This window comes from Salmo salar, chromosome 26, assembly GCF_965601325.2.
Source record: "Salmo salar chromosome 26, fSalSal1, whole genome shotgun sequence".
Taxonomy (NCBI): Eukaryota; Metazoa; Chordata; class Actinopteri; order Salmoniformes; family Salmonidae; genus Salmo; species Salmo salar.
Window position 1 is genome coordinate 29,518,743 of NC_138316.1, and position 14,772 is coordinate 29,533,514.

The 14,772-nt window shown below is 44.2% G+C and overlaps 1 protein-coding gene across 7 annotated transcripts in view; it reads right to left on the reverse strand.

Moving 5' to 3' along the window:
- The window catches only part of LOC106587586 (ATP-dependent chromatin remodeler CHD9), a 127,755-nt gene that overhangs the window by 41,452 nt on the left and 71,531 nt on the right, over positions 1-14,772 (reverse strand). For 6 of the 7 annotated variants that reach the window (XM_082969599.1, XM_045708563.2, XM_045708562.2 and 3 more), the window contains 7 exons: positions 14,204-14,353; positions 13,671-13,739; positions 12,932-12,987; positions 12,384-12,501; positions 11,213-11,299; positions 1,174-1,311; positions 953-1,074 (listed from right to left, as the gene is read on the reverse strand). In XM_082969599.1, the coding sequence (XP_082825725.1) occupies positions 953-1,074; positions 1,174-1,311; positions 11,213-11,299; positions 12,384-12,501; positions 12,932-12,987; positions 13,671-13,739; positions 14,204-14,353 (740 nt within the window). The remainder of the gene's footprint in view (positions 1-952; positions 1,075-1,173; positions 1,312-11,212; positions 11,300-12,383; positions 12,502-12,931; positions 12,988-13,670; positions 13,740-14,203; positions 14,354-14,772) is intronic. The other variant, XM_082969598.1, reaches the window with a different exon arrangement.

A 14,772-nucleotide genomic window follows, 5' to 3' on the forward strand; every position in this document is an offset into this window, starting at 1 on the left:
ATATATACATACATACATACACACATGGTGTCATGTTGATGGTGCCACGCTGAAAGTCACTGAGCTCCTCAGTACGGGCTATTCTACTGCCAATGTGTGCGCAATTTTATAAACCTGTCAGCAACGGGTGTGGCTGAAATAGCCGAATCCACTAATTTAAAGGGGTGTCCACATAATTTTGGCCATGTAGTGTGCGTGTGTGTATATATATTATTATTATTATTATTTTTAATTATTATTACGCACAAAGAAAATTCAAGCAGAAAGGATCTTGATCCAGGAGGAGATTGATATTCTCTGCTGTAACCAAGAAGCGTGATCTTGCAAGCTAGCCACCTAGCTAGCAAGTTATTAAACCAAATGCAAAGCTGGCGCCATGAGCAGGAGATCATTTATCTTAGATAGTTAACTGATAGTTATAAGCAGTGGCATAGCACGCACCCCTCTGAGCTTTAGGGCGCCCCAAACCCCACCAAAAAATTAATCTAAACTAAAATCATACCGTTAGTATTTCAAAATACCCCGGTGTATGTTATATACGACATACCGTCCAAACCTATTAACCACATTCTTCACAGGTTTTGCATACTAAACCAAGCTAGAAGTCAGCAGGCTCTGGGCAAGCGTCTCCCTGTCTCAGTACAGACATGCTGTCAGCTCACTGCTTCACTGGCTTCTCTTCTGCACTACTTAGCAATCTGACAGTCCAGCCCTTGTCTCTCTGGCTGGATACAGTAAGCTACAACCAGAGCTGAAACCTAGGATCTGAAGTCTGGAACAACCCTGTGTTTCTGACTGACAGAATCTGTTCAGGGCAGTAGAACACTGTGCGTTGCTGTTTGTTTGCACAAGCATACAGGTACAGTGTGTGTGTGTGTGTGTGTGTGTGTGTGTGTGTGTGTGTGTGTGTGTGTGTGTGTGTGTGTGTGTAGCCTTGGGGGGCCCTACTGACCTGTTGTACCAGTTGAAGAGGAGCCAGTTGACTCCCTCCAGCTGGTAGTCCCTGAGGACGTTACTGTTCCTGTACTCCCTTGACTGATCCCTCTTCTTCCACAGGCTGGCTGGGGGACGCTCCTGTGGGGTAGAGAATGTTAGAGGATGAGAAGATGAGATGAGAAAAGAAGAGAAGAGAGAGGAAGAGAAGAGAAAGGAGGTTGAATAAAGGGGGCTTACCGTCCTGCGGGAGTCTGGCCTTGCTGCCTGCAGCAGCTCAAACTCCTCTATTTTACTCTGGTCCACATCCCCCTTCAGTTCCCACGTACTGTCTTCATAGGGCAGAGAGCACCACTTCACCAGGTAGTACACCACCTGCTGGGGGAAGAGGGACAGAGAGAGGGGGAAAGAGAGAGAGAGAGAGAGAGAGAGAGAGAGAGAGAGAGAGAGAGAGAGAGAGAGAGAGAGAGAGAGAGAGAGATGTGAGTTAAAACAAAAAAAACATAGAAAACTTCATCTTTTAGTAGCTACTAGTGTTGTCACTAGTGTCCTGTTTGCCCAGTCCCACGTTTTCTAAACCTCCTGCGCATGAGCTACGCAAAAACCTGTCACTGAAATGCACACTTTTACTCAATACAACACATATTGAATTTAACTTCACACTGTTCAGTGTTTAATAGAATACTGCATAGAATGGCCATTTGCTCATATTTGCATAGGCTTACCTGTGATTTGGCTGGAGGAATGGGTGGATGGAACATACACGCATAATTATCTTTTTTTTACATTTATTACACCTTTATTTAACCAGGTAGGCTAGTTGAGAACAAGTTCTCATTTACAACTGCGACCTGGCCAAGATAAAGCATAGCAATTCGACACATACAACAACACAGAGTTACACATGGAATAAACAAACATACAGTCAATAATACAGTAGAACAAAAGAAAACAAAAAGTCTATATACAGTGAGTGCAAATGAGGTAAGTTAAGGCAATAAATAGACCATGGTGGCGAAGTAATTACAATATAGCAATTAAACACGGGAATGGTAGATGTGCAGAAGATGAATGTGCAAGTAGAGACACTGGGGTGCAAAGGAGCAAGATAAATAAATAAATACAGTATGGGGATGAGGTAGGTAGATAGATGGCCTGTTTACAGATGGACTATGTACAGGTGCAGTGATCTGTGAGCTGCTCTGACAGCTGGTGCTTAAAGCTAGTGAGGGAGATCTCCAGCTTCAGAGATTTTTTGTAGTTCATTCCAGTCATTGGCAGCAGAGAACTGGAAGGAAAGACAACCAAAGGAGGAATTGGCTTTGGGGGTGACCAGTGAGATATACCTGCTGGAGCGCGTGCCACGAGTGGGTGCTGCTATGGTGACCAGTGAGCTGAGATAAGGTGGGGCTTTACCTAGCAGAGACTTGTAGATAACCTGTAGCCAGTGGGTTTGGCGACGAGTATGAAGCGAGGGCCAACCAACGAGAGCGTACAGGTCGCAATGGTGGGTAGTGTATGGGGCTTTGGTGACAAAACGGATGGCACTGTGATAGACTGCATCCAGTTTGTTGAGTAGAGTGTTGGAGGCTATTTTATAGATGACATCACCAAAGTTGAGGATCGGTAGGATGGTCAGTTTTACGAGGGTATGTTTGGCAGCATGAGTGAAGGATGCTTTGTTGCGATAAAGGAAGCCGATTCTAGATTTAATTTTGGATTGGAGATGCTTAATGTGAGTCTGGAAGGAGAGTTTGCAGTCTAACCAGACACCCAGGTATTTGTAGTTGTCCACGTATTCTAAGTCAGAGCCGTCCAGAGTAGTGATGCTGGACGGGCGAGCAGGTGCGGGCAGTGATCGATTGAATAGCGTGCAACTGAATAGCAGTTGTAGGCCACGGAAGGAGAGTTGTATGGCATTGAAGCTCGTCTGGAGGTAAGTTAACACAGTGTCCAAAGAGGGGCCAGAAGTATACAGAATGGTGTCGTCTATGTAGAGGTGGATCAGAGTATCACCAGCGAGCAAGAGCAACATCATTGATGTATACAGAGAAGAGAGTCATCCCGAGAATTGAACCCTGTAGCACAATGAGATTTGTCCAAGGAGAGCTTGCAGGCCACATAATGAGAGAGATACTGAGATTGAGTATCACCCATAGAGACTGCCAGAGGTCCGGACAACAGGCCCTCCGATTTGACACACTGAACACACTGAAGTTGGTAAACCAGGCGAGGCAATCATTTGAGAAACCAAGGCAGTCGAGTCTGCCAATAAGAATGTGGTGATTGACAGAGTCGAAAGCCTTGGCCAGGTCGATGAATACGGCTGCACAGTAATGTCTCTTATCGATGGCGGTTATGATGTCGTTTAGGACCTTGAGCGTGGCTGAGGTGCACCCATGACCAGCTCTGAAACCAGATTGCATAGCGGAGAAGGTATGGTGGGATTCAAAATGGTCGGTAATCTGTTTGTTAACTTGGCTTTCGAAGACCTTAGAAAGACAGGGTAGGATAGATATAGGTCTGGAGCAGTTTGGGTCTAGAGTGTCACCCCCTTTGAAGAGGGGGATGACCGCGGCAGCTTTCCAATCTTTGGGAATCTCAGACGATACGAAAGAGAGGTTGAACAGGCTAGTAATAGGGGTTGCAACAATTTCGGCAGATCATTTTAGAAAGAGAGGGTCCAGATAGTCTAGGCCGGCTGATTTCTTTGGGTGCAGATTTTACAGCTCTTTCAGAACATCAGCTATCTGGATTTGGGTGAATGAGAAATGGTGGGGGCTTTGGCGGGTTGCTGTGGAGGGTGCCGGGCAGTTGACCGGGGTAGGGGTAGCCAGGTGGAAAACATGACCAGCCGTAGAGAAATGCTTATTGAAATTCTATATTATAGTGGATTTATCGGTGGTAACAGTGTTTCCTAGCCTCAGAGCAGTGGGCAGCTGGGAGGAGGTGCTCTTACAGTGAGGGAAAAAAGTATTTGATCCCCTGCTGATTTTGTACGTTTGCCCACTGACAAAGAAATGATCAGTCTATAATTTGAATGGTAGGTTTATTTGAACAGTGCGAGACAGAATAACAACAAAAAAATCCAGAAAAACACGTGAAAAATGTTGTAAAATGATTTGCATTTTAATGAGGGAAATAAGTATTTGACCCCTCTGCAAAACATGACTTAGTACTTGGTGGCAAAACCCTTGTTGGCAATCACAGAAGTCAGACGTTTCTTGTAGTTGGCCACCAGGTTTGCACACATCTAAGGAGGGATTTTGTCCCACTCCTCTTTGCAGATCTTCTCCAAGTCATTAAGATTTCGAGGCTGACGTTTGGCAACTCGAACCTTCAGCTCCCTCCACAGATTTTCTATGGGATTAAGGTCTGGAGACTGGCTAGGCCACTCCAGGACCTTAATGTGCTTCTTCTTGAGCCACTCCTTTGTTGCCTTGGCCGTGTGTTTTGGGTCATTGTCATGCTGGAATACCCATCCATGACCCATTTTCAATGCCCTGGCTGAGGGAAGGAGGTTCTCACCCAAGATTTGACGGTACATGGCCCCGTCCATCGTCCCTTTGATGCGGTGAAGTTGTCCTGTCCCCTTAGCAGAAAAACACCCCCAAAGCATAATGTTTCCACCTCCATGTTTTACGGTGGAGATGGTGTTCTTGGGGTCATAGGCAGCATTCCTCCTCCTCCAAACACGGCGAGTTGAGTTGACGACAAAGAGCTCCATTTTGGTCTCATCTGACCACAACACTTTCACCCAGTTGTCCTTTGAATCATTCAGATGTTCATTGCAAACTTCAGACGGGCATGTATATGTGCTTTCGTGAGCAGGGGGACCTAGCGGGCGCTGCAGGATTTCAGTCCTTCACGGCGTAGTGTTACCAATTGTTTTCTTGGTGACTATGGTCCCAGCTGCCTTGAGATCATTGACAAGATCCTCCCGTGTAGTTCTGGGCTGATTCCTCACCGTTCTCATGATCATTGCAACTCCACGAGGTGAGATCTTGCATGGAGCCCCAGGCCGAGGGAGATTGACAGTTCTTTTGTGTTTCTTCTATTTGCGAATAATCGCACCAACTGTTGTCACCTTCTCACCAAGCTGCTTGGCGATGGTCTTGTAGCCCATTCCAGCCTTCTGTAGGTCTACAATCTTGACCCTGACATCCTTGGAGAGCTCTTTGGTCTTGGCCATGGTGGAGAGTTTGGAATCTGATTGATTGATTGATTGCTTCTGTGGACAGGTGTCTTTTATACAGGTAACAAACTGAGATTAGGAGCACTCCCTTTAAGAGTGTGCTTCTAATCTCAGCTCGTTACCTGTATAAAAGACACCTGGGAGCCAGAAATCTTTCTGATTGAGAGGGGGTCAAATACTTATTTCCCTCATTAAAATGCTAATCAATTTATAACATTTTTGACATGCGTTTTTCTGGATTTTTTTTGTTATTCTGTCTCTCATTGTTCAAATAAACCTACCATTAAAATTATAGACTGATCATTTCTTTGTCAGTGGGCAAACGTACAAAATCAGCAGGGGATCAAATACTTTTTTCCATCCCTGTATTCTCCATGGACTTTAGAGTGTCCCAGAACTTTTTTGAGTTAGTACTACAGGATGCAAATTTCTGTTTGAAAAAGCTAGCCTTAGCTTTTTTAACTGCCTGTGTGTATTTGTTCCTAACTTCCCTGAAAAGTTGCATATCACGGGGGCTATTCGATGCTAATGCAGAACGCCACTGGATGTTTTTGTGCTGGTCAAGGGCAGACAGGTCTGGAGTGAACCAAGGACTATATCTATTCCTAGTTGAACATTTGAGTGGGGTATGCTTATTTAAGATGGTGAGGAAGGGACTTTTAAAGAATAGCCAGGCATCATCTACTGACAAGATGAGGTCAATGTCATTCCAGGATACCCCGGCCAGGTCGATTAGAAAGGCCTGCTCACAGAAGTGTTTTAGGGAGCGTTTGACAGTGATGAGGGGTGGTCGTTTGGTCGCAGACCCATTATGAATGCAGGCAATGAGGAAGTGATCACTGAGATCTTGATTGAAAACAGCAGAGGTGTATTTGGAGGGCGAGTTAGTTAGGATGACATCTATGAGGGTCCCCTTGTTTACGGATTTGGGGTTGTACCTGGTAGGTTCATTGATCATTTGTGTGAGATTGAGGGCATCAAGCTTAGATTGTAGGATGGCCGGGGTGTTAAGCATGTCCCAGTTTTGGTCACCTAGTAGCACGAGCTCAGAAGATAGATAGGGGCAATCAATTCACATATGGTATCGAGGGCACAGCTGGGGGCAGAGGGAGGTCTATAGCAAGCGGCAACAGTGAGAGACTTGTTTCTGGAAAGGTGAATTTTTAGAAGTAGAAGCTCGAATTGTTTGGGTACAGACTTGGATAGTTATACAGCACTCTGCAGGCTATCTTTGCAGTAGATTGCAACAACGCCCCATTTGGCAGTTCTATCTTGGCAGAAAATGTTATAATAAGCGATGGAGATTTCAGGGTTTTTGGGGGTTTTCCTAAGCCAGGATTCAGACACGGCTAAAACATCCGGGTTGGCAGAGTGCGCTAAAGCAGTGAGCAAAACAAACTTAGGGAGTAGGCTTCTAATGTTAACATGCATGAAACCAAGGCTTTTACGGATACAGAAGTCAACAAATGAGAGCACCTGGGGAGTGGGAGTGGAGCTAGGCACTGCAGGACCTGGATTAATCTCCACATCACCAGAGAAACAGAGGAGAAGTAGGATAAGGGTACGGCTAAAGGCTATACGAACTGGCCGTCTAGCACGTTCGGATCAGAGGGTAAAAGGAGCAGGTTTCTGGGCACGATAGCATAGATTCAAGGCATAGTGTACAGACAAAGGTAAGGTAGGATTGGAGTACATTGGAGGTAAACCTAGGCATTGAGTAATGATGAGAGAGATATAGTCTCTAGAGACGTTTAAACCAGGTGATGTCATCGCATATGTAGGAGGTGGAACAACATGGTTGGTTAAGGCATATTGAGCAGGGCTAGAGGCTCTACAGTGAAATAAGACAGTAATCACTAACCAGGACAGTAATGGATGAGGCATATTGATATTAGAGAGAGGCAGGCGTAGCCAAGTGAACATATGGGTCCAATGAGTGGTTGGGCTGACTGGGGACACGGCGATTCAGACTGTTAGCAGGCTGATGCTAACAAGCTAACAGTTAGTAGGCCGGGGCTAAACAACCTAGCAGTTAGCAGACCGGGGCTAGCAAGCTAGCAGTTAACAGACCGGGGTTAGCAAGTTAGCCTTTGGGGGACGTTGCGATGGGGGTAAGTCTGTTTTTGCCTCTTCGTGTGGTGACGTCGATAGACCAGTCGTGGAATTAGTAGAGTTCCAAGTAGCTCTAGGTAGCTAGTAGGCTGCGGTTAGCAGAATGGGCCTTCAGCGGATGTCGCGCCTGAGGGGCCTGTTGGAATCCTCGGGCAGATTATGTCGGTATTCCAGTCGTAGAGGATCGACGGGGTTCTGTGCCCCGTACAGGCAGTAGAATGGGTCTGGATATTGTAGCCTTAGGGCTTTGGTGGTAGCACAGGAGCCCTGGCCGGGCTAGCTTCAGGCTAATTGGTGCTTGCTCCGGGATGGAAACGCTAGCCAGGAGTAGTCACCCGGGATTGTGGTTAGCTAGTTGCGAAGATCCAGATGAAAATGTTCAGAGTTTGCGGTAGGAACCCGGGGATATGGGGGAAAAAAATAAAAAATTATAATAGGTCCGTTATGCTCTGGTTTGAGTCACGTTGTTCGAACTGGCGAGAGCTTTCCGAGCTAAAGGTTAGCCGATGAACGCTAGCAATGGTTTGCTGACTGATAGCTAGCTTCAGTTGAGGGATTCCAGATCCGAAGTAAATAGAAATACTTTAGGAAAAAAAAACTGAAGTTGAGGTTTAGGAAAAGATTTTTAAAAGATATGCGAAGAAAAAGATGTAAAAAGATATATACAAGGGACACGACAGGACAAAGACAAAGACGTCTGGTCTGACTGCTACGCCATCTTGGATCTGCATGTCATTGTGTCAGTAAGGAGAAAACACTGCATGAAACCTTCTTTACTCTTCAGTTAAAATAGACACACACTCTCCATCCCTTCCTCACATTCAATCTCCCTCCTTCTCGTAAAAACACGCACGCACGCACGCACGCACACACACACACACACACACACACACACACACACACACACACACACACACACACACACACACACACACACACACACACACACACACACACACACAATGCTCTCAACTTTTAAAACGCTAGACACCAAACAGAATTTAAGGAGCACCAGAAAGAAATAGATTTATGAACCGTTCAGGCTAGGGACAAGTAGGGCTGTGGCGGTCACAAAATTTCGTCAGAAAGCAAATAACTGCCGGTCTCACGGTAATTGACCGTTAATTAACATAAACACATTTACCATCTCCTGGCTTCCACACATAGCCTACAAGCTACTGATGCTGACCTTTGGAACATATACATTTAAAAAAGTCTAATAAATCCATGTAATATAGCCTACACCTTCACAATAAATCCATTATTTATTTTAGACAGGTTTAAAAAAAACATGACAAGAAGAAAATGCAGTCTATTTCAGAAGAAGAGAATAGCATACTCTGAGTTGTCCTTATGTTAGGTCCTGATCTGGCTATGCCATATGGCTGTGGGCTACACTAGTTAATTTAGCAGACAAGATTTGCTCTAGAATTCCGTATGAAGAATACAATTGAACATAGCTGAATAAAATAGGAAGGATATTTTCTCTATTCTGTGTTGAGCGGTTAACAAAGAAACAGGTACTCCTATATGCTTAATTTAGAGTTATTAATGTAACTTTAGTTGTGATACAAATTTTGGGCTATATGTTTAGATTTTTAATACATTCTAAGGCTGCATGATGCGACTCTAATGATGATTTGAAAAAAGTCACATGAAAGGCATGAGCTCAGATTTTTTTTTTGCGCAGGCTGAACACACTTCATCAGTCTCTCACTCAAGCAGTTAATAATGCCTAAAATTTCCCGGCTGCATCCCCTTTGTGTGGCCGTAATGCCCCCTAAAAGAATCCATGCCTTTTGCGGCCAACGACCGTTGTGCCCTTGGGCTGAATATAATAATTATAAATCCCTTCTCCCGGCTGCGTGCCGAAGTACCTCTCACTCACATGGCTCTCCGTCACGTGATCTGGTCTTTCTCACAGGCTTCAAGTGAAGACAGACACATCGGGGACGCAACTGCGTGCATCCTTATCCAGTACCAAGGCGCATATTGAAGATATTGGAAGAACTGTCCACATTTACTTTTCGTCAGCCCACAACATGAGTAGGCTTAACGAACAGCAAAAGCACTAGCATATGTCAATCTACTATTCCCCATAGTACAAATTTCGACCTACTCTATTCTGTGCGAGAAATAAATATTCCAAACATAGTCTTGGACAGTTGTGGGATGCGATAGATCCCAAATTAATATAACCACTAGCATCAAAAAACCTGTTTTAAGCAATAAGCCTGACGCAACAGATGAGAATGCTCCATTAGCAGGGAAACACCATTCTCAAAAGTAACCCAAATGCAATTATGCATGTATTTCTTTTATTATAAAGGTGCATTTTTATGGTGAAAATTATCTTCCCCAAACTTGATCTCACGTGCTGCGTATGTATGTCATTTAGAAGTGGATGAATGTGCTTAATTTTAAGAAGTTATTTGGCCACTTTAATTATGATACAAATGTTATCAAAACATATAGGTCTATGGGCTAGGCTAAATGAGGTGTGCGAATATGATTTGAAAAAGTCGCAAAAAAAATAATGCACTGTTTGCCTGAAGCTGGGTATCATTCACAAGTGACAGGCTAATATTGTCACCCAGCAGACTATTCTTGATTTAATCTTGTCTTTAAATATACTAAATAATATATGTGTGAAATTTGTTATGATTTAGAATGGACCATTATCATGCACCTGTATCGAAACAGGGGCAGCAGGAAACAATACATGTCATCTATGCACTTAAATAGCGAATGGAGGACGCTTTTCCCGTGGTTTATTTTCATGCCAGCCAGGTAGGCTATACTCCTGTTGTAAAGAGAAGCAACGTACTTAATATTAGGAATGTTGAGAAATAAATATAGTAGGCCTAGCCTTTAGAAAGCTGATGGGATCTTTCTCTTTTTAATAGAGGCCATCACTCTGTTCTCACGCAATTGCATAGCTTATAGAAATGTTGTGCAACATGATCTCTCATGAAGTGTTTGATTAGATTTTCAACTACATTTGTATTGATGTCAGAGTGATTACAGGGACAATAGAGTGCAGAGTAGTTAGCAGTTAGCAGGTTTGGTAGACTAGTAATGACCATCAGCAACATCAGAGCTTGGAGAAGCCTAATTACCATGACTAACGGTCATGTGGAATTTGACTGTCGTCATGACTCGTGACCGCAGGTGTGGCGGTAATATGGTCACCGTAACAGCCCGAGGGACAAGCCATTTTCTTTGCTGTAAAGTTGTAAGCATGCCTGTCGCGAAGTGCTGCTCCATTTTCCCTCTCTGACACTCAGAGGCTGCATGACAGTGAACTTGCAAAGTCAGATCAAACTGGCCTGTGCTCTTGGTTATAACAATTATATAATTTACAAACTTTTCTGCTCGCTCTGCGCGCTGCTCCAATGTAACAAATGTAACAACAGAGGACTCATCAGGGTCGACATCACGAGCGGGGATGGAGGAATAGATGAGCATGAAGAGGGGCCGGAGAGAAGCAGGTCAGTGGGGCCTAGTAGGGGATGAGGCTGGCTGATTACAGCTGCCACGTGATATGTTGATGAAAGGGAAGTGGATATTATTGGACCTGCTCATACAACAGACGAGAGGCTTAAATTCAACTGGCACCAGCAGGTTCTTTAGATCAAACGGTACTATGGTATTCTAAAATGTTGGTATCATAAGGTTTTGGTACCGTGGTATTGCCGTGGTATTAACGTGGTGTTACTGTGGTGTTACCGTGGTACCGGTACACCAAGCAACACTAGTAGCTACACCCTCAGCTAAAGTAACAGAGACAACAACCATAATAGTATCTTCTACAAATGAGGAGATGAGACACACTCAAGGACACACATACACACACAATGTACAGACATACACACTCTGTCTCTCTCTCTTTCCAACAAAAGGCAGTCTAATCATCTCTCCGTTGGAGGTCATTTGTTGTGAATGAAAGAGCCCCACACTCCCCACTCTTACCTCTCCTGTGTCCTTGTCTTCACAATAGGACACCTCCAGTACTCTGTCTACCTCCACATAGTCAGGGTTAAAGGGATCCTCCTCCATCTAAAACACACAGGAAGACATAGTCAGGGTTAAATGGATCCCCCTCCATCTAAAACACACAGGAAGACATAGTCAGGGTTAAAGGGATCCTCCTCCATCTAAAACACACAGGAAGACATAGTCAGGGTTAAAGGGATCCTCCTCCATCTAAAACACACAGGAAGACATAGTCAGGGTTAAAGGGATCCTCCTCCATCTAAAACACACAGGAAGACATAGTCAGGGTTAAAGGGATCCTCCTCCATCTAAAACACACAGGAAGACATAGTCAGGGTTAAAGGGATCCTCCTCCATCTAAAACACACAGGAAGACATAGTCAGGGTTAAAGGGATCCTCCTCCATCTAAAACACACAGGAAGACATAGTCAGGGTTAAAGGGATCCTCCTCCATCTAAAACACACAGGAAGACATAGTCAGGGTTAAAGGGATCCTCCTCCATCTAAAACACACAGGAAGACATAGTCAGGGTTAAAGGGATCCTCCTCCATCTAAAACACACAGGAAGACATAGTCAGGGTTAAAGGGATCCTCCTCCATCTAAAACACACAGGAAGACATAGTCAGGGTTAAAGGGATCCTCCTCCATCTAAAACACACAGGAAGACATAGTCAGGGTTAAAGGGATCCTCCTCCATCTAAAACACACAGGAAGACATAGTCAGGGTTAAAGGGATCCTCCTCCATCTAAAACACACAGGAAGACATAGTCAGGGTTAAAGGGATCCTCCTCCATCTAAAACACACAGGAAGACATAGTCAGGGTTAAAGGGATCCTCCTCCATCTAAAACACACAGGAAGACATAGTCAGACAAAGTAAACTACCTTCATGCCATCTGGAGTCTGGGGGGAAAACACACTGTATGACTGTGTGGGATGAACATATCAAGGCCTAAAGCACACTACAGAGATGCATGCAAACATGCCTGCGCAAAACAGGCAAACACACACACACACTGACGCGGACACACACACACACACACACACACACACACCCACACACACACACACACACACACACACACACACACACACACACACACACACACACACACACACACACGCTGGTGTGAAAGGGTCTTACATCTGCAAAGAAGTGGGCTCTCTGTGCCTGTTTAATCTTGAAACGTTTGATCTTCTGCTGAATCCTCTTGTCTTTCTCCAGCTGCTGCTCTACGGCCCACTCACAGTGGAGGTAGGAGCTGAGAGAGACAACACACAGAGTCAGGAACGCACGAGAACACACACGTATAGTACAAACTTCAAATAAACCTTGAATGTCTTTTATGACGTCGTACATCTTTCAAATGGATATATGCTTACTTTATGTTTAAATGTTCCATTTGTGTGTCATTTTGTACATTTTACATTAATATATGATTTACAATCTACTACACACCAAATTAGTTTTCATTTCAGACTGACCTGGATTTTGTTCTACTGAAACTACAATGAGGTCACATGTGAGTTCAGTCAAAGGCGTCTCAAAGTGGTAGTGCAAGAACTAGTAATGACAAGCTGCGTCTTACATCACTCTGTTTAACATATTGTATTTGGCTTTTTCGGTTGAATACAAAACATTTAAAAATGTGCATGTAATTATCTTAGCTGGAATGAAAAATAATGCCTTACTAGTTTTTGTATTTTACAAAGAACTCTTCCACTTCTACGATAACTCCTGGAGCGACCTAGAAGAGGAACCAATATTATAGAACAGAATACAAACTAAAAGCTCTTCATACACTGAGTGTTAAAAACATTAAGAACACCTTCTCTTTCCATGACATAGACTGACCACGTAAATCCGGGTGAAAGCTATGATTCCGTATTGATGTCACTTGTAAATCCACTTCAATCAGTGTAGATGAAGGGGTGGAGACAGGTTAAGTAAGGATTTTTAAGCCTTGAGACAATTGAGACATGGATTGTGTATGTGTGCCATTCAGAGTGAATGGGCAGACAAAATATTTTATTTCCTATGAACGGGGTGTGGTAATACGTGCCAGGCGCACCGGTTTGTGTCAAGAACTGCAACGCTGCTGGGTTTTTCATGCTCAACAGCCAAATGTGGGAAGCATTGGAGTCAACATGGGCCAGCATCCCTGTGGAACGCTTTTGACACCTTGTAGAGTCCGTGCTCCAATGAATTGAGGCTGTTCTGAGGGCAAAAGGGGGGGGGGGTGCAATATTAGCTAGGTGTTCTTAATGTTTTATACACTCAGTGTATAGTAGGAAAAGACAAGAGGGTTGAATTCAATCAAACCCACATTGCAGAAGGTAAGTAGATGTACTACTGCAAACTAAGATACTATAGTACTACAAAGAGTGGTATGAGTGAGTGTGGCATTAAAGATAATGATTGTAATCCTACCTCGTTCTTGACTATTCGAGATGACATGATCTTGTCAACAACCGCAGCATCCTCCTCACTGGGGTTTTCCTGCAGCATTGACAAGATAGAAACAAACCACTTTAACAGCTCCATGTACAACCTTCACACTCCACACACCAGTTTCATGTATTTTCAATGTATATCAGAATGAAGTATGGCCTTGAGATGCATTGTACTGCTATAACACACATATTACACTAGATAGAGCAATAATAGAGCAATGAAGAATGTAGAACCTATCAGTCTTACAGTGTTTCCCAACTCCAGTCCTCCAGTTCCCCCAACAGTACACATTGTTGTTGTAGCCCCCAGACAAACTCACCTGATTCAACTCATTGAGGGATTGACGATTAGCTGACAAGTTGAAATAGGTGTTTTTGTCCGGGGCTACGGCAAAAAATGTGTACTGTTGGGGGTACTGGAGGACTGGAGCGTGAAACAACTGGTCTAGAACAACTGAATGTTATTGAGAGTTATTGATTGCTGCCTGGGCCAGGCCAGTATCTCCTCACCACAAACAGCTGCTGTGCTGGCTCTTTGCGTGCTGCAGCAGTGCTGGTCTTCTTGGCTTTAACCATGACCTTCACCTCCTCATCAGACACCCTGGCCTCTCCCTCCTCTGCATACTTCTTCCTCTTCACCTGGCGGTTCGACCGACGCGTCTACAGGGGGGTAAGGGAAAGAGGTTAAGTATTACGGAGGTTCTATATTATACAAATCAGCACAGCCAAAATATCAGTTAAACTCTTTTCCTATGTTTTATTGGGTTAATATGTAGGCAGCCATCGAAGGCATTCCTGTCTATTCTCAATAGTGTTTGTGCATGTGGCTGTGTATTGTATGCACTCCGCAGCAATATGTGTGACATTCAAGAGTGCTTAGTGCTTATTATTAGGAAAACACATCAGAGAGACCCTGCTAATGACAGCCACAGTTAAATGAGATACTAAATACCATTCAGTTGAAACTAATAACATGTTTGTGGATGAGAATAACCCAGGCTGACCATAAAAAACTTGAGCCTGCCAGGCTGAGTGGTCCCTGCTTCCCTGCCTGTCAGGCTGCCTCCAAGGCTGAGTGG